This window comes from Manacus candei, unplaced genomic scaffold (genome assembly GCF_025592945.1).
Source record: "Manacus candei isolate 608988 ecotype Guabito, Panama unplaced genomic scaffold, ASM2559294v1 h1tg000076l, whole genome shotgun sequence".
Taxonomy (NCBI): Eukaryota; Metazoa; Chordata; class Aves; order Passeriformes; family Pipridae; genus Manacus; species Manacus candei.
This window is the reverse complement of record NW_026138124.1, coordinates 5,490,900-5,512,602: the sequence shown is the minus strand read 5'-3', so window position 1 is coordinate 5,512,602 and position 21,703 is coordinate 5,490,900. Positions and strand designations below refer to the sequence as shown.

Below are 21,703 nucleotides of genomic sequence, written 5' to 3'. Positions count from 1 at the left end.
ACCCCACGGAGCCCCCCAGAAACTCGACACAGGCGATGACAATTAAGCAGCGCTGACGTCAGATCTGTAAGTTTATTTGCTCAATGTACGACGGCTACATAATGACTCACATTCATGATATTCCATCACTGAGGAAAAACTGCTAAGAATGGTCCGTGTGTGAAATAATTCCTTACAGAAACACGGAGTTGGAAAAATAATCACTGATTAGACCTTAAAAATAGTTCACTGCATAACATGACAAAAAGCACAAACAAAGGCTCATTCAAAGAACACAGTCATTGTTCTCCTACACTGTAATAGTTATAATTTCACCATGACGAACACCAGACATTAAGATTAAGCTAACACTGGTGTTTTCTTTTGCTTTTTTTTTTTTCCTTTTTAAAAACAAAATCATATATAATTGCATGTCACTATAGCAACATCCATAACAGATCAGTTTGTTACGATCACTATTTGGTAGAGCAAACTTTACCCCCGAAAAAAAAAAAGGAAAGAAAAATAAATTAAAAAACTTTAGAAAATTTTTGAAGACTATTTTGTCATAGGAATACATAACATCTACAGTATAAGTTAATAAATTTCAAGCTACTGTATAGAAATACGACACTAGCATGCACAATATTGTATCAATAGAGTAATGGAGCAGTAATCATTTCACTGGAGAGACAGTATCATAGGCAAGTGCATCTCTTAAAAAATGAAAGAAACCATTCAAGCTGCTTAAAAATCAAGTCCCTGACCCCCACTCCGTTTTTAGCCCTCCTGTGCCATCTCTCCTGCATAAGTTTCCTAAAGCAGCCAGAGCAAAAGCCAAAAAGAGTAGTAATTTAAAAAAAAAAAAAAAAAAGAAGGATAGGTTTTGTAATTCCAGTAAATCACTTCCAAATTGTACAGGTGGGACAAGACTGCTCACGGGACACGGGGGTTGATGAGAGGGAGGTAAGAAGCCTAAAGCATCTCCCGGTCCCGGCACGCACTGGCACCGCGGGCCCCTCGCCGCGGGATGCTGCACCCCAAACCCCTGCAAAGCGCCTGGGCCTCACTTTGGGTGGATGAATCCCGGCCAGGAAAAGCTATTCCAGCACCACCGGGGCAGTGTCCAGGGGCTGAGCACGGCCTGGCCCCGCTCGCTCCCCAGGGAGCCGGGCAGCGGCTGCGGGACAGCGGGGAGGGAGCCGGAGCCGCGCCCCCCGCACAGCCCGGCAGCAGGAGCGGCTGTGCCGTGTGTGCCACACCACGACGCCGTGTCGGGCTGACTCTCAAAGGGACAATGGAAGCCTGTTTCCAAAATCAGACCAATGTTTAATAAAGAATAAAAGCACGAGTGCGGTTTCCTCTCACTGCACAGCGTTGGGTGAAGCGCCGCAGGGCGCAGCGCTCTGCGAGCCAGAGAACAGCAGTGAACCTCCAACAACCATGGGAAAATCAAAATCAAAGCTAAACTTACTCAAAATGGGGTAAATATTACCTGCTAAGCAACTCAGATGCCCCGTCCCCCACCCCCAGCCAGATCAGACAGACTTGGAAAAGATTTTGCTAAGAAGAGAACTAAGTTCCTGGGCTCCCGATGGTGGATAGAAATGTCTATGATTGTAGCTCTTCCTCTTGAGGAATTTCTCTACCAAATTAGTTTCTAAGCTCCTGAAGTTCACTCATTACACCACAAGCTTCCCCAGGAGAAAGGAAAACGCACCTGGCTTCCCTGGTGACAAACAAGGGAGCCTGGGTGCTGGAGATCTGCTGACAAACCTCATGGTACAGTGGGAGAAAGTCAGGCAGAGTGAAATGGCAGTGCAATCCCTGAGGAAGCAGCTGTGGCACCTTAAACCAGGATGGTCTTTTGAAATACCAAACACAGTACATGACATACAGACCTGAATGCTCATATTTTTTTTTTAATTTTTTTTTTATTATTTTTTTTTATTATTTAAGTGGCATTTTTTTTTCTTTAAGTTTAAACACTTCCCCCTTGTCTAATTAAGTTCTTAAACCTTTTGCTGTGGACTTAAAATAGTTGAAACAGCCGCTAGCCAAGCACCTGTTAAGCTGTTGACCAAAAAACTAGAGCAGCTTTGATGTTCCTCGGGCGGGCGATCTTCTTGCCTTGGGCGACACAGAATAGCTAAAGCCAGTCCACAGGCCAGGACTGCTCAGGAAGGCAAGCCAAAAGAACTAGCAAAAGAAAGAAAAACAGACAATCAAAAGGCTTGATGTCATATGGCTGTAATGTAGAAACACTGTAAACTGCAATTTAGTGTTAATACTGTAAGCTACCCTAACAAATATCTTAACGAGAGGAAAAAAAAAGAAAAGAAAAAAAAAAAAGATTGGATGGCCTAAATCCCGGGGCTTTGTGAGCCCCAAACTGTTTGGTTTTGTTGGTTTTATTTTTAATTCCTTCTCAATTTGGGGATTTGAGGCTGCGCCCTGGCGGGCAGAGCGCTGCAGAGAGACGCCCCGTGACGTGGTGCGGACACACACGGCACCTGGACTGCGGAAACAAACGCACGAAGCCTTACTGGAACCACAGAACTCCCTTTTTTTTTTTTTTTTTTTTGTTTTGTTTTGTTTTGTTTTGTTTGTTATGTTTTTGTCTTTTTTTTTTTTTTAATGTTTTTGCGTTGCTTTCCTTAAAAACGAGGGCCATTCCATCCACGCGAATTCGTCTTAAAACCCTTTTATTTCTAGCAATAAAGTTAAATTAAAGACAGCTCCACTTGTATTAATAATCTACAGAACAGTCCATATGCCAGTGAGGCTGCTATTCCATACCAGCACAGCCAGCCTGACTTCCACTAGTGGTGTTTTGGCAAAAATGTCAACGAGGCAATCAAAGACAGGTTGTGGGGGGCCTCCCTGGGAAGGTGTCCCCTCCCTTTCCCTCCCCCACCCCTGACCCCCCCCCACTCGTGGGAAAAAAATAAAGACTGCAGTAGTTAGCATCAGCGTGCGGCTGCCAGTCCATCGGGGGGTCTAGTTGTTGCCTTCTCCGCCGTCGTCGTCTTGCTGATCGCTCGTCCAGAGCGTTAGGTTGTCGCGGAGGAGCTGCATGATGAGCGTTGAGTCCTTGTAGGAGTCCTCGTTGAGGGTGTCCAGCTCGGCAATGGCGTCGTCGAAGGCCGTCTTGGCCAGGTGACAGGCCTGCTCCGGCGCGTTCTGGATCTCGTAGTAGAAAACGGAGTAGTTAAGCGCCAGCCCGAGCCGGATGGGGTGGGTGGGCTGCATGTGCTCCTTGCTGATCTCATGGGCTTCGCTATAGGCCTTCTCCGAGGACTCCACCACGGTCGCCCTCTTCTCCCCGGTGGCCACCTCGGCCAGGTAGCGGTAATAGTCCCCTTTCATCTTCAGGTAGAAGACTTTGCTCTCGTACTGCGTCTCGCTGCAGTTCTTGATCAGGTAGTTGTCCAGCAGGCTCAGCACATCCTGGCACACTGCTTCCAACTCCTTCTCGATCTTCTCGCGGTAGGCACGGACCATCTCGATCTTCTTCTCGTTCCCATCGGCAGAGGTCTTCTGCTCGATGCTGCTGATTACTCGCCAGGAGGAGCGCCGTGCCCCCACCACGTTCTTGTAGGCCACGGACAGCAGGTTCCTCTCTTCGTTGGACAGGGGCTCGTTCAGCTCCGTCACCTGCATGGAGAGAGGGAGAGACAAGAGAGACACTTGGGTTAAGCCCCAGTCACTTGACACTCCCATCACTTGCTTGGGTGCTCCTGTGAGTCTCTAGTGAGAGGCAGGAGGCAGTTGGCTTGCAAAGTCCTGCTCTGTCATCCAGCATCTGCTCCCATTGCAGCGGGAGCCGGATGGGAAATCACGCCGTGGTTCAGTCCCCCATGAAAAAGGGGAGTGGGTTCATTTCAAGGTATTGTCCATCAGCATTTTCCAGAATGAGAAAAATCTTCTAGGAAAGAGATGCCTTTCATCTGTGGGAGGAGAGTTGGGCTCTATGATGCGGTGAGAGGGACAGTCAAAGCAAGAGGGAGAAGACAGTCCAGGGTTACGAGCTAGCCACATGAACTGACACCACCAGAGCTATGGGGTGTTCACCTCTTCCACCTCCCATGAGCACAGGCCATGTTTCCAAGACACCCAAAGAATGTATAGATGGTACAATTACAGCTGCCTCAGGCATCTGCACAGATGAGGACATAAGAGCTCACATGGTGAGGGTACATCCTTCCCAGGTGGGATTTTCCTCACTGAGGTTACAGTGTTAATGCACAGCGTCACCTGCCTCACGTGCTGTGACAACAGACGGATTACAGACGACAGCACAGAGTGATCTCAGTTACCTTGGAAGCATCACACTTGGTATCACAATAATCCCATTCCAGATCCCACAACACTGGAGTGGAGCCATCTGGGCAGCACCTCTGGACAAGTGCCTCATGGTCCTGCCTCACGGGCAGGAAGGGCTCACATCCCCCTTGATTCTGAGCCCTCTGTGTGGGTCTCTGCACCCCTGGAGCAGACAGGACACAACAACAGCTCCACTGGGATGGTTTCAGCTGCCAAGTGGCACTTTGAGCCTGGGCATGGCTGTTATCCCCATGCCCTGGGAGCACACTGCCCCACCACATCCACACCCTGGGCACGGCCACTTGGGAAGCCGGCCAGCGGAGCAGGAACCTGTGAGCCTCCTCACGGCACTCAGGGATTAGGTAATGGTTTGGATGTGAAAGGCTTCTGCAAATACTGAGTCACTCTCACGAGGATCTGTAAGGACAAGGTTTGCTCTGGACCCAGATAACCATGTTTATGGTGGGGATCAGCAGGCCAACGGCTCCTGCTGGAAGGTGGAGGATGGCCCAGCCCAGGACCTCACTTGAGTGGCCTGGAATGACTCACACTTGCTCACACAGTATTGACCTGCTCATTCCAACAACGTTCACTCCCCCTGCAGCTCTTCAGCCATACTCTGGCTGATGTCTCCACCCAAAACCAGGCTACAGCTAAGCTTTAATTTTCCCCACAGCAAGCAGAGTCTCTGGTCTCTGATCTGGACCCCCTCTACTTCTTTCCTCAAGGCAGAGGCAGCAAGAAGAGCCTCCACTCCCTCCACTCCAAACTTCCCTGCTGTTGTTTGGACCTGTGTTGCTCCAGAGCCTGGCAGGGGAACAGTGAACAGCCCCTTTCTGTACGGAAGAGGGTCTTACAGTGCAAACCAGCACAACTGCTTCTGCTCAAGGGTAGAAGGTGGCAGAGGGATGGGGGAAATGGGTGCCATGTTAACAAGGGCAGGATCTCCTGTGACTATCAGCAGTCTCCAGCAGCACAGGACAAGGAGCACGGGGCAGGGTGCCAAGGCAGCTCCCAGCGTTCCCGCCCAAGGTAAGCAGGGCAGCGATGCCCGGGCCATCCGGCAGCTCCTGGTGCCAGAATAACCCTCACCCCTCCTCTCCCAGCCAGGCTAATGACAGCTGTTTAACCACACAGCCCTGGGATCCCTGGGATATGCTTCTCCTGCACTGAGGCCTGACCACAACTGAAATGCCCATGGCAGGTCACTCAGACACTGTCCCCAGCCTGCCTGGTGCTGCGAGGGCAGAGGTCTCTAGAGATCTGCATTTTTGCAGAATGACTCCCTTCATTCTTCCCCCTGAGCGACACCTGCACAGACACACATTAAAGATCCTCTGAGGTTAAAGCCATCTTTGGAACACACTGGAGCACAAAAAAGGTGTCCCCCTGCCCCAGAGCCTATGGATTGTCTGTCCTTGGAGATATTCAAAGCTTGATCAGGATACTCGGGGTCTTCTCCCCACCTAACCTGTCCTGCTTTGAGTGAGGGATTTGGGCTCAGGAACATCCAGGAATCCCAGCCTGAGTTATTCTCTTGCCTTCCAGCTGTAAATGGAGTGCCCAGCCATACGAGAGACTCACTGATTCCAACAGTTTTCAGTCCTGACAGAAGTTGTGGAGGTGGATAACCCCATGAGGTCTTGCTTTTAGCAAGGTGCTCCCTGAGCAGAGATACCAGTTTTTAAGTGAGGACCAAGCAGGTGATTTAAAGCTGCCCCACAGCCACGTCTGCAGATATGTATCACTGTAGGAAGAAGCAGATTTACCTCCTCTCACCAGAAGAGTCTTGCTGGAGGATAGATTTATTAAAACTACAGGGAGTTTCGTGGGATTAGCTTTGCCATAAACATTTTAAATTTGAAGCTATTAAGGATTACGGAGGAAAGTTGCCTGTCAAAATCCTTTCAACAAACTGGCTGACAGATGGAAGGTACACCTGTGGAGACAGCAGATTCCCCCGGGGAGCTCACAGGGAACTTGCAAAAGCAAAAAGGGAGCCTCGTTAACCATGTCACTGCTTCCTAATGGTACCCAGGCTCCCAGGAAGGAGCACTGCAGAGACATGGCCAAGGTGTAACACAGGTGGGGACAGGGACTGCATCCCTCAGCACTAGGAGAGGGAAGGGAAGAGGCTGCAGTCCCACACATTTCAGTCTGCGACTGAGCTGAGGGAGGGAGAACAGAAAACCATCTGGCACTTGCATTCCCAGCAGGAAGAAAATGCAAGATGCCCAGGACACAAGATATTGGACAGCAGGGTACACTTAGCTGCCTTATTAGCTGCCTTATCAGAGTCAGTGGAAGGTGGAAAAGATGTATCCCAGGTTCAGCTGCCTTTGAGGACATCTCTGCCCTCTGTCTGACCAGAGCTGCTGCCACCTCTTCAGAGTTGATTTTTTTCTTACACAGCAGGATACCAACACAAAATGAGTTCAGTCAAGCCACAGGCTAAACAGCAGGCTCGATGTACTGAATTTATAGCATTGCACTGAAACACCTCTGATGTAACATCAATAAGGCAACATCCTGCATCAGGCCTGGATCACACTGCAGCAGCCCTTTTGGAGAGCAGAACCCTCCCCCTTCTTAACTCAGACCCTGGAGAGGTCTCACTTCCCTTAAGAAGGGCAGTACCCTGATCAGGTCCCCTGATGCCATTCCCAGCACTGTTACATGGAGTCAGAGACTTCAAATAGCCAAAGGAAGATCTCACTTTGGCATAGGAGGGCTTGGCAGGAACACAAAGCCATGAGCCTCTGGCTGGAGGTCTACCTGCTCTCTGGGAAGCTCAGTCAGTTTGGAGTTTTACTTCCCTGAACAACAGAACTCGCTTCACAAATCTCAGTAACTGTCCAGCCTCATCTCACCCTTGTGCCCCTGGAGACTGGGGAGAGAGGGTCAGAGATGCATGTGGCTGAAATGGAGTCAAGGCCTGGATGTGGCATAAACGTCCAAGCACAAAGAGCTAATCCACATGCTGGAAACTTGATAGGGGAAAGTCTCTTAGCTATCTTGGAACAGAAAAAAAAAAAAAAAAGGAAAACACAAGTGCCAGGAGCCTGACCTTTCACACACTGCACAAAGACACCTGGCCAGGGAACGCAGGGAGCTTGGCATGGAGCAGTCCACACTGCCTGCTTTGGCTGGGAGGCACGTTCCACCACCGAGCTTGAGGACACTGCCAGTTCCAGTCTCACCAGTTCCCGCAGCCTTTGATGGCACAGCGTCTGCACCACCAAGACTCAAGTGCCCTAAAGCCACATGGAAACTCCGACAGTTCCTGTTGGACAAAAACTACTGGAAGTTTAACATTTCTGCTGCTTGGGAGTCCAGAGGTTTGTACAAAGCCGAGCCCTCTGATTTGCAACAAAGCACTGCAGAGGCGGCACCGTCTCGGAAAAGGCTTTCCTGACTTCTCCACTCCAGCTGAAGCTCTGACTCAGCACTCTGCCCAAAACCTGGCAGGCTCCCGGCATGCCCAAGGATCACATTGCAGCCAGGGAAGGCTCAGCCTCATGCAGAGCAGCCAGGGAGCGAGCACAGCTTTACCTGCCCCTAATGTCAAGGCACGTGAACTCCAAAAGCCCAAGGGTTGGTCCTACTGCACCTTCTTTCCAGAAGCATCTTAATTAGCAGGCCTTTGTGAGACCCACAGGGAAGGCTTGCTCCCAGACAGCAGCAGGTTAGTTTGCTTAAAGGGCTTATTCCAGGACTCCCATCCTCCACTCCTCACCATGCATCAGTAGGTGTGAGTACAACATGACATGATCATTTTTGAGGACCCTTCAGCGGCTGCCATGGAGATCCATCACAGGACTGAGTTCTACCTGTTTATCCTTACATGCTTTTCACTTAGTTTGATAATTAAGTGCCCACCCATTTATGGCTCCTGCCTAGCTTTGATGTCTTATCTTAAAGGAAACAGCACAGCAAGCTGAGGGGACCCAGACATGCTTCCCTGGAGAATACCATGAACATCTGACAGTTCAACCCATGTTATAATCATCAACACTCGCTTTTCTGATCCCCAGTCCCTGAAGACATCACACACCTACAAAGGAGCCAAGCTTTCCTGGAGAGAGACAGACTATCATGAGAACCTCAAACTGTTCACTGAGAACAGCTCTTAAACATCACCAGAGCTCCTCTCCTACCAGGATACACAACATCCATCTCCTCCTCAGCACTCGTGTTTCCTCTCTTCTATCTACAGCTCCTGCACCATGTAATTAAGTCTGTTATCTCTGCACACAAACCCCAGCAAGTACCTTGTTTTCCTTCATGTGCAGCTCATTAGTCACTCTGAAGCGGGGCCTGAAGGTCCCCTTTCTGTTTTGTTTTTTAGAACGCAAATGTGCTTTTGAAACAATGTTCTGGTCTAGTCCTACCACCAAAACTCTCACTTTATCTGAAGCCACTGGCAATAGGAACAACCAGTAGGCAACCCCTTCAGGCTCAAACAGCACATAAATACTCATGACCTGCAGCCACACCATCTACCCCCCCATCTCTAGCTGCTGTCTCATAATGGGACCCTAATACCCATCTGCAAGGACAACAGGACATAGCCTCAGGCTGTGCCAGGGGAGGCTCAGGTTGGACATGGGAAGAATTTCTTCACTGGAAGGGCTGCCAGGTGTTGGAATGGGCTGCCCAGGGAGGTGGTGGAATCACCATCCCTGGAGGTGTTCAAGAAACAACTGGGTGTGGCACTCAGTGCTCTGGCCTAGTTGACAAGGTGGGGATTGCTTAAGGGTTGGACTTGGTGATCCTGGAGGTCTTATCTAACCTTAATGATTATCTAACCTTAATGATTCTCTGACAAGCCCACTTCCAGCAGCCTGAGTGCTGTCATTCTGGAAGGACGTGACAGAGACGCCACCTGGTTTTTCTGTCCCCAGCTCCCTCTAACTTCTGAAGAAATGGCTGCCCTCAAGCACATCAAAATGACACCATTACCCTGTGCCTTGATGACAGTCATGACTCGATGTTGCACAACCTTGTCAAGAACAGCCTCTCCCCGTGCTCCAGAGCGAGCTGTCCTGCGACACCATCGCAGCACTCGGAAAGATGCTTTTCTTAAGCACTGTCCTACTTTGGCAAAGTAGGCGTGTGTTAAACTAGACCTAAATCTAAAATCTGGCCAGATTGGTTTGGGTTCTTTTCCCCTGCTGCCCAGCCTTCGCCCCCATGTCGTACTTCCAAAGGGGAAGTCACACCGTAACTGCTTCTCTCCTTTCTGGCCCCTTCCACTGTCCTCTCTTCTCATGTTTTATCTCAGCATGACACGGGGGATTTTGGGCTGTAGGTTGAACCCTTCCTCACATCCCAGACAAGCACCCGCAGGCTGTGGGCAGACACAAGTTCCCCACTGCCTTCTCCATTGCCTGTTTCACTATGAATAATCACCTGTTACTTCTCGTTTTTCAAGCTGGCTGGGCCAGCTCCCATCACAGGACAGTGGCTGACAGCAATGGGATGGTTCTGCCACATTTCAAATTGCTCCCAGTGCATCAAGGACGAGTGTCTGCAGAGACTGTTTGGTCTGCCCAACTGGATCTCAGAGGCTACTCAGGCACCCCAGACACTGATTAGGATTTCTGCATATTCCTACAGTTAACAGCGGCTTTCATCCCACTTTGCAGCCTTTATTACTTAAGGCAACTTTGAACCACCCAAGGCAAAGTCTTCAAACTGGGAGACATGAAAATCAAGAGCTCATTTATTTCATTGGCCTCTATAGCTTAACAGCTACTTAAGCCAAGGTGAATATCATCACACTGCACTCAGGCTTGATCAGTCCTTGGGGCCTGCACTCCTCCTACTCCAGTTTCAGTGTGGCCGTGATGGATTTCAGCTAGAGGAAAAAAAGCAAGTTTCAACTACTTGGGTCATTTCTGCACATAAAAGGTCAAAGGGAGTCAAGGTGAGAAAACCAGAGAGAGCAGCAGAGCTCTGAGCTGCTCCACTCTGTTTGGCAGCAGTGCTTCTGTACCAGCCCTTATCTGCAGCGCTGCAGTCCCACCATTCGGTCTAACGGCTCCGGTTTCCCCTGCTGCAGAACACCTGGGTGCCACTGATTTGCCTCACCGACTTCATCTGCAGCTTCTGAGATAAGGCAAGCACGGAGGGAGCATCCGCCTGCCTTCCAGGCACATTCCTAGACCCTGCAATCTGCCATGGCTATTGTTGACAAAGACCAGCCCAGACACATCCCAATAACCAACTGGAAGGAACAATCCTGGCCTCTCAGGGTCATGTAAAGTGTGGAGCTACAAACCATTTCTGAATTAGCACTGCACAGGAGCTGCTCCTCTAGCCAGTGTGTGCTTTTTGAGCCAGGAAGGAATTATGCCCAAGTTTTCTTGTCTTCCTTATTAACACCCAGATTCTTGTTAGCCTTAGTGACAGGCTATTAAACAAGACAAAAACTGGCTGTAGGACAATTTGTTTCACCATCTTGCTGCCACTACCTGCCTTGTACTTATTAAAAACTCTCAGGAAAAATAATTGACCTCTGCTGGCCTAGTGCCTTCCAGCCACCAGATGGAGAGAGCAGCAAGTCCAACCACATCAGTCCCAGCACTTCAGAGGACTGTCACTCAAGGGCTCATCACACGGTCTCCAGCAGATGGGATACCAGCACCTTTGCCTGCTAACTACAAAAGCAACAGAAGGGATGCCAAGCTATTCCTTCCCTGGGATATGGCAGGCTGGCAAGCATCATCTGCCCTCAGCAGCAGCCCAAGATCACCATCACCCTTCTCCATCATCCAGCAACATGGGGAGTTCTCCTGCCTTGGATTAGCTGTTCTGTTCCCTGCTGATAGGCCTTTTCTCCAAGCTTCCTGCAAAGCACATGGAAGACCAGGGCTTTGCACACCACTGGCTTGAGAGCTTGGATGTGCCCTTGAAGCACACCCAAGTTTTAGGAGCTCAGAGTTGATCCAGTGATCCCTTTGGAAGGAGAATGGCAATTCATGGTTGCTCTAGGCTCTTCTGGGCTGCACCAAGCTTCTCCAGGTGTGGGCTGAAGGGCTCTTCAAGAGTAACTGCAGCTCCTTCCTCAGCAGCATTTCTGTACAAGTTTAAAGACTTGATATTTTTTTTTTTAATTTCCATTGGAGCATTATTCCTCAGAAGAGTCCATCTACTCACAGGCTTTTGAGCTGAAGCAGCCATCCATGGGATGGCCACTGGTCATTTCTAGAGCCTTAAGACTTGGTCAACACAGAGACTTTTTTTTATCCCCTCCAATTTATGGCAAAACAACCCAAGCTAGACAGAACTCCAGGGACTCCAGCACATAAGCAGGGACACTTTAGATAAATGCACCAAGTTTCATGTGGGAAAGGTGTTTAGTGCTGTTGGGAGCATGAGCTGCTTAAAGATTTACCTCACAGCTTCTAAGAGTACTAATCTGGCTCAGATCTCAGGGCTCTCCTGCTCACCTCCAGCTCCACTGCCAGGCAGGAAGAATCCTGCCACCAGATCATCAAATCCTCCCTGCAGAGTCAAGTGCCAGGGCTGGTCCTTAATCAGGGGCTCAAAAAATGACAGTGTTATGCTGTGCCCATGACCTCTACTCAGTTGAGCCAAGTAGAGAAAGGAGAGAGGAGGGGTCATGGACAGGACACGTTCAGAAAGGCTGAGAGCAAGTTCTGGCTGCTGGGAAAGTCTGCTGCCAAGGTCTGCTGGAGCAGGATGAACCTGGCAATTCCTTGCTGCTGGTATGGCAGAGCCACTTCTGCCATGGCAGCTGCAAGCTGCTGCTCCAAAGGGTGAAATGGGAGAAGCTGCAGCCATGCAAAACTCCCTGCAGTGACCACATCCATTTTTAACCACTCTGTCACTGCCCCAAACACTTTGTGAACTTCTGCTTGTTGCACATCAGGGTAGGGTTCTGGAAATATTAATAAAAAACCCTCACAAGATTTTTGCTCTAGGTCTCTTGGTCTGCAGATCCAGCAGTTCCTTGGTGTCTCAAATGTGTTTTGCCAGATTAAGCAAGAGAATTCCCAGAACACCCAGGTGGACTCCAGCATGCCAGCTCCATGACAGGTTTGATTTCTGCCTCCATGAGTAAGGTGATTATCCCTCCAGATGTGCCTTACCCTCCCACTGCTTCAGGGATTTCAGGCTTGATCTTACACACCTCTACCAAAGACGATTTTATTTAATTTCTTAAATGAACTTGCAGAAGAGAAGATAGTCAAGTTTTTGCTCTGGCAACTTTTTGGAGCACTGCAGCCAATTTTAAATTACAAGGAGGGTCACTTTACTATCCTAGATCCAACTGTGGGTTTAACTACCCTTACCTGGCTCCAGCCATCTCCTCCCAGCCCTCTTTTGAAGCCCAAGGGATTACCACGCCACAGATTTGATCTCAGTTCATCACAGGTGACAGAACCCCTCGGGCACGACTCTTGACACCACCAAATGCAAGAAGCCAAGCTCCCACCTTCAAGGTAATGAAATATTCATCCCACGTAACAAAGCCCAACAGCATGAACAGGCAAAGCTCCAACTCCTGCCCCAGCTGGGTGTAAATCAAAGGCTGTTAATCTTCCCCGAGTTCTCATTCACTGCTGAATACTAAGCATTAGTCTTTTACAAGCAGAGATCTCCCACAGCAATTGTCGAGCATGTCTGTTAGCACATGGCACAGCAACAGCTTCTCCACCTACTATTAATAAACTTTATGCTCCTGAGCACCACAACTGTCCAAACAACGTGTCCATCAGCAGCCTCATTAGCACTGAAGCCGAGTCTTCTCACTGATGTTTTCCTAGAGCCTTGCTGAAACCAGGCTCAACCTCTCAGAGAGGAATCAGAAGCACAGTGACACGCCACGTAGCATTGCCTGGTACATAAGCAAAGCAAGCCAACCCATCCAGCAAGATCAGAGGGAATTTGCAAACAATTAAGGAAGTACTTGGAGTCCCTGCAGACTCGTCCAAGTGCAGCTGCCTCAAACACCCATAGACGGACTCAATTCCAACATCTTGATAGAAGAAAAACATTAAGTACTCTAATCCCTAATCTGGGGATCACTTTAAGGGAATCTCACGCCATCATCAGTGACATGTTCTCTAGTTACTCTCCTACTGCTATTAACTAATGCACTACCCTTGGTCACTAGATCAGTAGCTTGGGACCAAAAATCAGGTTTGTTTAATACCTAATTGAGCATGTGCTGGGTCATGCCCAAGATGTGACTACATCTGGGTTAGAACAGAAAAACCTGACACTGGGGGAAGTTTGCCCTTAAACAGGCAGACAAAGGCTTTTGTTTCGCCAGTTACATGAAGGCTTTGCTTTTGAGACAGTCTTGTCAGTGCTCCCTGCAGCCCGAGGATTGCTGCCTCATCATTTCAGCTCCATTTTCCAGAATTTACTATTTCCAGCGTTTCTAGACCCCACCAGGTAAACCAGCACTGCAACCAGGGTGCAGATCAAGCCCCAGCAGCTCTCAGGGCTTCAGCCCACTGGAGAGGCTGGAGAGATGCAGCAGCTCGGGCTGGCTGTCATTGTGCACTCAGAGAAGCTGGACAAAGCCATCCTGCTGCCAAGCTCCTCCCCCAGAGCCAGGGGTGGGAATCCAGCATCTTGACATCTGGACTCTGGAGCGAGGAGTCAAGCCCAAAGAGCAGAATGAAAGTCATTTTATCCCCATTTTCCTGCATTTTAGGATGGGAGGAAGGACTTCGCTCATTACATCAAGCAGCCAGGGGAAGAAATATGAGAAAGCTGGCTGTGGCAGCACTGCCTGTGTGCAGCTGACACACCACCCAGTCACACAAACCCCACAGTCAGCTGGCTGTGGGTCCACATCCTTCCCCTTTCCTGCCTTCTCCAGACCAAGGCCCCCATAGCTGCCCAAAGGGATGTGGGGAGGTGGGAGGTTGCAGCAGCAGAGACCAGGAGGGACCTCAGCAGTGCTGATGCACAGCCCACGTTTTCACCACTGTGCTCCCTCACAGGATCCTCCATCCCCCGTGAGTGAATGCTCGGTGCCCTCAGACAGCACTCTGCAAGCCGTGGGCTGCATTCCCACAAAGCCATTTTGTCTCCATGGGGAAAGAAGAGTGTCCCCACCTGCAGTGACCAAAAGCTGCACCATCAGGAGCGCAGGCAGAGCCTGGCAGGGCATTTTATCTCAGTACCACCAGCATGAAGCGAACCACAGCCATTTATCTGAAAAAAATTCTCAAGTCAAGGTTTCGGAGGTTGAAAGACAAAGCCACTGTACCTTCACCAGCAGTGTGACAAATCCACAGCTACTTCCCTTTGTTTTAACTGTTTTCCAAGCTATTGCCTTCCAGTGGTGACTATCACTAAGAGAATGGAGTAAATGCTACTGTTTTCACTCAATTTTTGCTTTCCAGACAAGGCAGTTGCCTTGAACTGAATGGCAGTTGCCATTTCTCTGAAGTCATGTGACTCTAACAGGAGGGAGTGAGACTTCAGCCAAGGACTAGTTAGGTTAGTTACCTTTCCAGTAAAGAACAGAAGTTGTTGAAGGCTTTCAGCCTTCCAGAAAGAAATGACAAAGGCCTGGCCAGCGAAGGAAGGAAGGTCTAAGCTGGGTCCAAAGCAGTTAGCATGGGAATGCTTGTAACAGCATTAGCTTTGGAAGAAGCTGTCTTGAGCTGCAGAGCACTGAAGCATAGAACACCTGGAAGCATCAAGGGTGCATCAGCTACCTCAGCCCCACATCACAGCTTTGCCACAGTGAGGTGGAAGATGATGCCTGTATCCCACCAAGACTGGAGAAGTGCTTGAGAAGCCAGGCAAATCCTGTTCCACTGTGCTTTGTACTGCAGTTATTCCAATATGCACTCATGTTTCGCTGTCAGTCACAGCTCAGGAGGTAGAACTGGGCAGAACAGCCCAAGGCAGAGCCCTAAATGCCCCAGGCATCGACTCATCTGAGGAAAGGCTCCCTCGGGTCACACTGTAGGCATTTTCCAATGCCTCTTCCTCCATACCTGCCCCTGAGCAGTCTGGCTGGGACACACCAAGCAGCCAGCTCTAGTCTGAACCAGTCTGACAGTCCTCTTTGCTCTTCCCTACCAAACTGGAATTGAGCTCCTGACTCACCTCTGCCAAGGGAGAGGAGCAGCACCAACAAGTCCAGCAGCGCTCCACAGCCAAGGACATGTCTGAGCTCAGACAAAGCCACCTCCCAAGAAGCAGCTGGTTACTCAAGCACTGGCAGTGGGACACACAAAAGCTTGGATTCTTTATTTTTCCTAAATATATACATACAGCTTCTGTGCATTTGTTTGCACATGGTTTACCTGGCATGAAGCTGCTCCAAATAGAAGCTGAAGAGTTCAGTCACAGAATTGGTGCCTTGGACCCTGCCAGATGTGTCACTATCCATGGAGGCTTCCCCAGATGTCAAGTCATGGCTACCACTCTCCTCTCCAGTCCCTGTTCCATCAGCTGCACCCTGAGCCATGTTTCTCCTTGTATCCTCAAGAGTCACAGCTCCATTCCTAACTACAGGCTCTGCAGAGATAGTAGAAATATCAGGCTCTGAAAAATCCTTTTCCTTAGGATTGTCACCTTGGGGTCACTCACCAGCCTGGGAACAAAGCCCTGGCCCAGCCTAGGTCTCCCCATAGGCTACTGGGGACCATTATGTTGCTCTTACTCCACGTCCCTGATCTTAAGCTCTGCAAGGCTGAGACTTCTTATTCCTACCTGGAAAGCCAAGCTGAGAACGCTCCTGACCAGCCCTAATGCTGCTGGCCCAGGCACAAGAGAAGAGCTTAGAATGAAGTGGTTCAGTAATACACAGTGAAGAAGAGATGGCACAGAGGAAAAAATATGGTGGGGGTCCTCAAATTAAGGAAAATCTTAATTCCACCAGCCACAGAAGGTGAAGAAGAATCATGTTCCTCATCCCCCTTGATCACAATCCAAATCCCAGCAGATATATAACAGTTTTTTGGATAGCCCTCACTGCTCCTGCAAGCACCATCCAGCACATCCATGAGAACTGATAAAAGGATGCCAAAGACATCATCCAGGTCAGATGAGACAAGCCAAGAACAAGGTACATGTTCCAGAGGCACAGGAGTTTTTAATCCAGAAAACACTTCTGGAGGTGAAGCTCTGTGGTTGCCCCTAAATTGCTGTTCCTGAAGCTTCTAGCAAGCCCAAGTTCACATCATCAGTGTCCACAGAGTCTATTCCAGGGAGCAATTTTGGGATCAGCTTGTGAATGCAGGTTGGGCAGACAGGGCTTATCCATGGCCATTATGGAGCTTACTTGGTGTACCAAAAAAATGGAGTCTCCTGTGAGCCAGCCATCTTTACTCACAGGAAGCAGTACAATAAAGGTTAAAACCCCAAATTTAAAAAATTCAAGACAACTCCCACTAACCTTTATTGCACTCTCATGGCTAGACATCATCCAACAGATCTACAGGCCAAGCCCAAATCATCCAAGAGCTCTTTGAGAGCCCTTGCCCAAGAGCATTACTGTTTCCATGTACTCAGACAGGATTCAACAGCTACATTCTTCATCATAGTTTAGTTCAAGAAGAGCTATTTCTAATCAAATCCACACTTGGCTGTTACATGTGGCAAACAAAGAGAAATCCTGAGCATGGTCTCATAAGTCAGTGACTCTTCTTAAAACTCATAGATAAGGACTTAACAGGAGCTCAAAGAGGAATTTCTAAGAGCTTGAGCTGCTGAAGAGTGGGTGCACTGCCCATGGCAGTCATGTACAGGGCACGTTGCTACCTCTCCAATGTACCATGAAGAGTTACAAGGTGCAAAGTGTAGGAGCTCCTGACAGCCACCCTCCTGTCCTGACCCTGCAGACCTCCACAAAAGAAGCCCTGCTCCCTGCTCATCAGTTGTGCTGTCTCAAATCCCTACCACCACTGCAATCCACTGGTGACCCAGGAGGCACCAGGAGGCTGAGCAGCATCCAAGACACCTGCACGAGGGGCGGCGGCAAGAACATCGATGCAGTCACTCGATGCCGACATCAAATGACTGCAACGTTCACCTCGGCACTGGAAATGGTTTTTCCAAAGCCTTCTCCAGCCCCCCTGGGAAGTGCTACTACAGCAGCTCGTGCTCCTTGCTCCCCTCCCACCATCACAGATGGTCTGCCCAGCACTCCTCCTGGAGAAGCCTTTCCACCTCACCCTTTTGTCTGTCTATGCTGTGAAGCAGAAGCAGCTAATCAGCCCTGCTCCACTCCCGCAGGACTCTCCAGATAGGATGGGTTTGTGTTACTACCTCATTTTCCAAGGGCAAGCCTGCTGTCTGTGTGAAGCCCCACTGTCTGTGTGAAGCCCCACTATCTGTGCTAACCTGGTCACTGGATGTGGGGGGTGATAACCTGCCTGGCTGGTGACCAACATGGCAGAAGTCCACATACCCCATGCCAGGGAAGGCCTGCAATTCCCCATCCTCCACCCACAACTGCCATTTACTGCATCGAGTTGTGGTGTCTAAAGCTTGGAGCAGCCATCTGCTTTCTGGCACCTCCAGAGTTCCCCCCTCCACATCCACCACAGATGATGGTCCTCACATACAGCACAGCATCACCCTCTGCAGAGGTTGGGTCCCCAAAGTCAAGTGAGGTGTTCCCCTCATGGGGGACCCCAGGTCTCTGCCATATGGTCCCACACCTACATCATACATAGGTGCAATGTAATAATGCTTCCCTCGCCCTTTTTAAAGGCAACTTATTTCCTGTAAAAGTTACTGCAATCCTGTTCATTCACTTGCACATCCCCCCACCCTGAAGGTCTACAGGCAGGCATGTGCTCTGCTCCCCAGGCAGCACCAGCCAGGGGCTTGGCAGGGCTCCACCTCCGGAAAGCCTCCAGCAGCACCAGTCTCCCCAGCTAATGGATATCGATCCCCAGCCCTGGCATGGGGTCAGGCAGTAAAGCTCTTCCTGAAGCTGAACCAGACAAATGCATCTTGCTTCACCCACTGGCACTGTGGGCAGTGAAACCCCAGCGAGCAAGGCCAAGGCCTGACCAGCGGGCACAACCACCACCCTGGGGACCAGCAGAGAGCCTTCCTGCCCCCCAGTACCTTATAGGGATGACAGCACCCCCAGACAGCGCTGAGCTGACAAGGGACGTGACCAAGGTCATGCAGCCATACCCTGGATCAATGGGTCTGGCCCCACACCCTTCCCAGCTGTGGCATCACCTCTGGTAGGCAATGTGACCATCTGTTGTGTTTTACTGAGACCCCACAGTAAACCTGTCCCTTTGGGGGGGCTGGAGGAGCATCCTGCTCCCACAGCAGCAACATGACTGCAGGTAGGACAATTAGGAGCACTGGCAGCTGGCACTTGCAGGAGGGAAGGAGCTAGAACTTATTACATATAAATATTATTTAAGAGAAAATATTGTGAACCAGGACATTACTGGATGAATCAGCAGACAGCAAGAGCCCCAGCACACCATTTCCATGTTGAACCATTGAAACAGGCATTCAGCACAGTCTCCCAAGCAGGCAAGGCTGAGGCTCAACAACCCACTTAGCTGCCCCACATCACCACCCGTGAGATCAAGCTGCAGGAAGACGAGCCTTTTTTATGCCCACCGTTCCCACGGCAGGTTTTAAAGGAGAGCCATCCTTCATTTCTCAGCAGGGTGCCAGGGAAGCAGGCGGGAGGGCCCGGTTTGGAGGGCAGGATGGCTCTGCATCACCTTCGCCAGACGCAGCCCGCATGCTCTCTGCTACCGCCTGGGTGCATTGCAGCTTGGACCATGGCATATGACATCACTAGGCGTTGCTACGGAAATGAGTGCGAGGTCATCAGCCTCCCGCACAACCGGGGCTGGGGGCTGGGAGGCACAGGGATAACCGGCTGGGACATGCCCACCGCCGCCGGACCGGCCGTGCCGGGGTTCGGGCAGCGCGGTGCAGGAATGAAGAACAAAGCTCTGCCTTTTGTTTGGCCGGTGACGGGAGGCGTCAGTGCTCCCGCTGGGAATCGTTTCCTTACGGCCAAACTACACGGCAGCTGATAAGCAGCGTTAGCCCGGGTTACTGTTTCACCAGGGCCTGTGAGGACTAGCAGGAAAAATCGTATATATGATCGCTAGCAACGCCTTGGGTTCGAACAGCCAGCCCGGGTAAGCAGGTTAGGGAAATTCACACTGCAACACGGCTGTGTGTCCCAGGCAGATCCCTGCTGGCTTTGTCACGGCGGCTGTATTATCCGTAGGAAATGAGCTGTAGGATCTGCTCACACAGCAGGCTTGGCTTTAAAATGAATAGATGCCGCTATCAGAAAATGGTATAAAAGCCACAGTGCAGCAGAGGGACAGCCCGGCTGGTTTAATGTGATAATATCTCATCCCGATTATCCGTATTTCATTCCTTGATAAGACATCTCCTCCCTCCCTGGGCTCGGGCTGTGACAGTTTTGTCTGTTTGATAAATGCAAGGTTATTGACAAAATGGTGCAATCTGGGCAAACAGAGCTGCACCCAAGGCAGACTGCGACATTCCCAGATCAGCATTCACTTTTCATCAGCCGGGGAGGACACCCCAGCTCCCAGCAAAGGTTCAGACCTGACTAAGAAGACAAACATAAAGAACAGTTTTCCCCTTTAAAGCACCCCCTCCCTCCCTCCACCCAGTCTAGCCTCTCTGCAATATGACAAATGCAGAATCTTCTGGAATGACTTGATCCTGCCTCCCACGATTGCTTTGTTTGCGAGATCAGATCAGAGATATGTTTTTTTTTCCCTTCTTATATTGTCAAAATGTCAGTATTGAAGGGGAGCGTTCAGTGTCACAAATCAGATCAGCCTGCTATATGCAGAGTCTTTATTTTAAGAGCGTGAAATGAATACAACATGACTCAATTCATAAATCTCCAACCAAGAGCAGTAAAAATAAGGGCTTTGGCAGTGAAAGGGCTCCTGATCTCTGGGGTCAGGGGCACACACCAGCCCCAATGACCACGCGTGGGAAGGGATGCACGGGGAGGTATTTTGGCAGCGGGGAGAGGTGTGAACACAACCCCCCCACACCCCCCTCTGGGTCCCCCACTGCCTCCCCCCGCTGGGACCCAAGCCGGTGTGACCCCCCCAGGGAGCACCACACCCCCGGGCTGGCTCCTCTGCCCCCCCACGCCAGGGCAGGGCAGGGAGGGAGGGGGGCATGGGAGAGGGTGTGTGGGGCAGGCAGGGGGGCCTGGAGTGGGGGGAGAGAGGGGATGGGTCTGGGAGGTGATGTTGGGGGACTGCAGGGCAGGGGAGGCAACGCGTGGGGGTTCTAAGGCAGGGGAGATGATGTGGGGGTGCTCTAGGGCAGGGGGCAGCTAAACAGGGGAGAGGGGCAGGGGAGGCAATGCATGGGGGTTTAGGGCAGGGGGAGAATGGGAAGGAGGCTCTGGGGCAGAGAGGGGAGATGTGTGGGGGCTCTAGAATAGGGGAGAGGATGAAGGGAGGGCTCTAGGGCAGAGAGAAGGGGATGTGTGGGGCTGAGAGGGGGCCCCACAACTGGGGAGAGGATGAAGGGGGGGCTCTAGGGCAGAGAGAAGGGGATGTGTGGGGCTAGGTGGGGACACCGGAACAAGGGAGATGATGATGGGGGGTGTTTAGGGCAGGGGAGCAGGGTGTGGGGGGCTAGGGGAAGAGCCCCAGAACAAGGGAGCAGGATGCGGGGGCGCTGGATGGGGGGGCTCTAGTGCAGGGGAGAGGATGCGTGGGGGGGGGGGGCTCTAGGGCAGGGGACGGAGATCAGGAGACCAGCAGAGCATCCCTGCGCGGGGAAAGACAACGGGAACGGGACCCAGGCGGGGGGTGTCGGGAGGGCGAGGGGCCGGGGCCCGCACACCCCCGCGGCCCCCCCCGCCCGAGCCCCCCCACCCACCGCGGGGGCCACGCGGGGAGGGCGCGGGGCGGCAGGAGGAGGAGGAGCTGTGCGCGCGTGTGTGTGCGTGTGTGTGTGTGTGTGTGTGTGTGTGTGTGTGTGTGTGTGAGCGGGGGAAGCCCGACGGCCGCGGGACGGGACTCACGTTCTTCATGGCGGCCGCCATGTCGTCGTATCGCTCGGCTTGCTCGGCCAGCCGGGCCTTCTGCACCAGCTGCTCGCGGTCCACCATCTTCGCGGGGTCCGGGAAGGGGGGAAGAAGGGGGCGAGGAGGCTGCGGGCTCCGGGAGGAGGAGGAGGAGGAGGAAGAAGGAAGGAAGGAAGGAAGGAGGAGGAGGAAGAGGAGGACAGGCGGGCGCGGCGGTCTGGGCGCTGCTGCGGCTGAGGCGGCTCCGGCGGCGGCGGCTGCGCCCGGTGCTGTGCGCGCGCCGCGGGCCACCACAACCCCCCTGCGCGCGCCCCGCCCCGCCCCGCCCCTCTTCGCCGCCCCGCCCACCCCTCGCGCGCGCGG

General features: G+C 51.4%; 1 protein-coding gene and 1 long non-coding RNA gene across 2 annotated transcripts; both read right to left on the bottom strand.

The window, feature by feature from the left end:
• Nucleotides 1–53: 53 nt before the first annotated feature.
• On the bottom strand, nt 54–21,637 carry YWHAG (tyrosine 3-monooxygenase/tryptophan 5-monooxygenase activation protein gamma). Its single transcript, XM_051809158.1, has 2 exons — nt 21,338–21,637; nt 54–3,636 (listed from the first exon to the last, which is right to left on the bottom strand). Exons 1-2 carry the CDS (start codon nt 21,422–21,424, stop codon nt 2,980–2,982), a joined length of 744 nt encoding a protein of 247 aa, XP_051665118.1. The 5' UTR covers nt 21,425–21,637; the 3' UTR covers nt 54–2,979.
• Nucleotides 5,267–21,300, bottom strand: LOC127480731 (uncharacterized). Its single transcript, XR_007908009.1, has 2 exons — nt 18,907–21,300; nt 5,267–10,165 (listed from the first exon to the last, which is right to left on the bottom strand). It is a non-coding gene; the product is annotated as an uncharacterized LOC127480731 (long non-coding RNA).
• Nucleotides 21,638–21,703: the final 66 nt, after the last annotated feature.

What these genes read in the sequence shown, in the direction of transcription:
- YWHAG (XM_051809158.1), bottom strand. Translation starts at nt 21,424, where the DNA reads ATGGTGGACCGCGAGCAGCTGGTGCAGAAGGCCCGGCTGGCCGAGCAA. An exon ending in TGGCGGCCGCCATGAAGAAC is followed by an intron (nt 3,637 to 21,337) that starts GTGAGTCCCGTC and finishes CTCTCCATGCAG; the next exon opens with GTGACGGAGCTGAACGAGCC.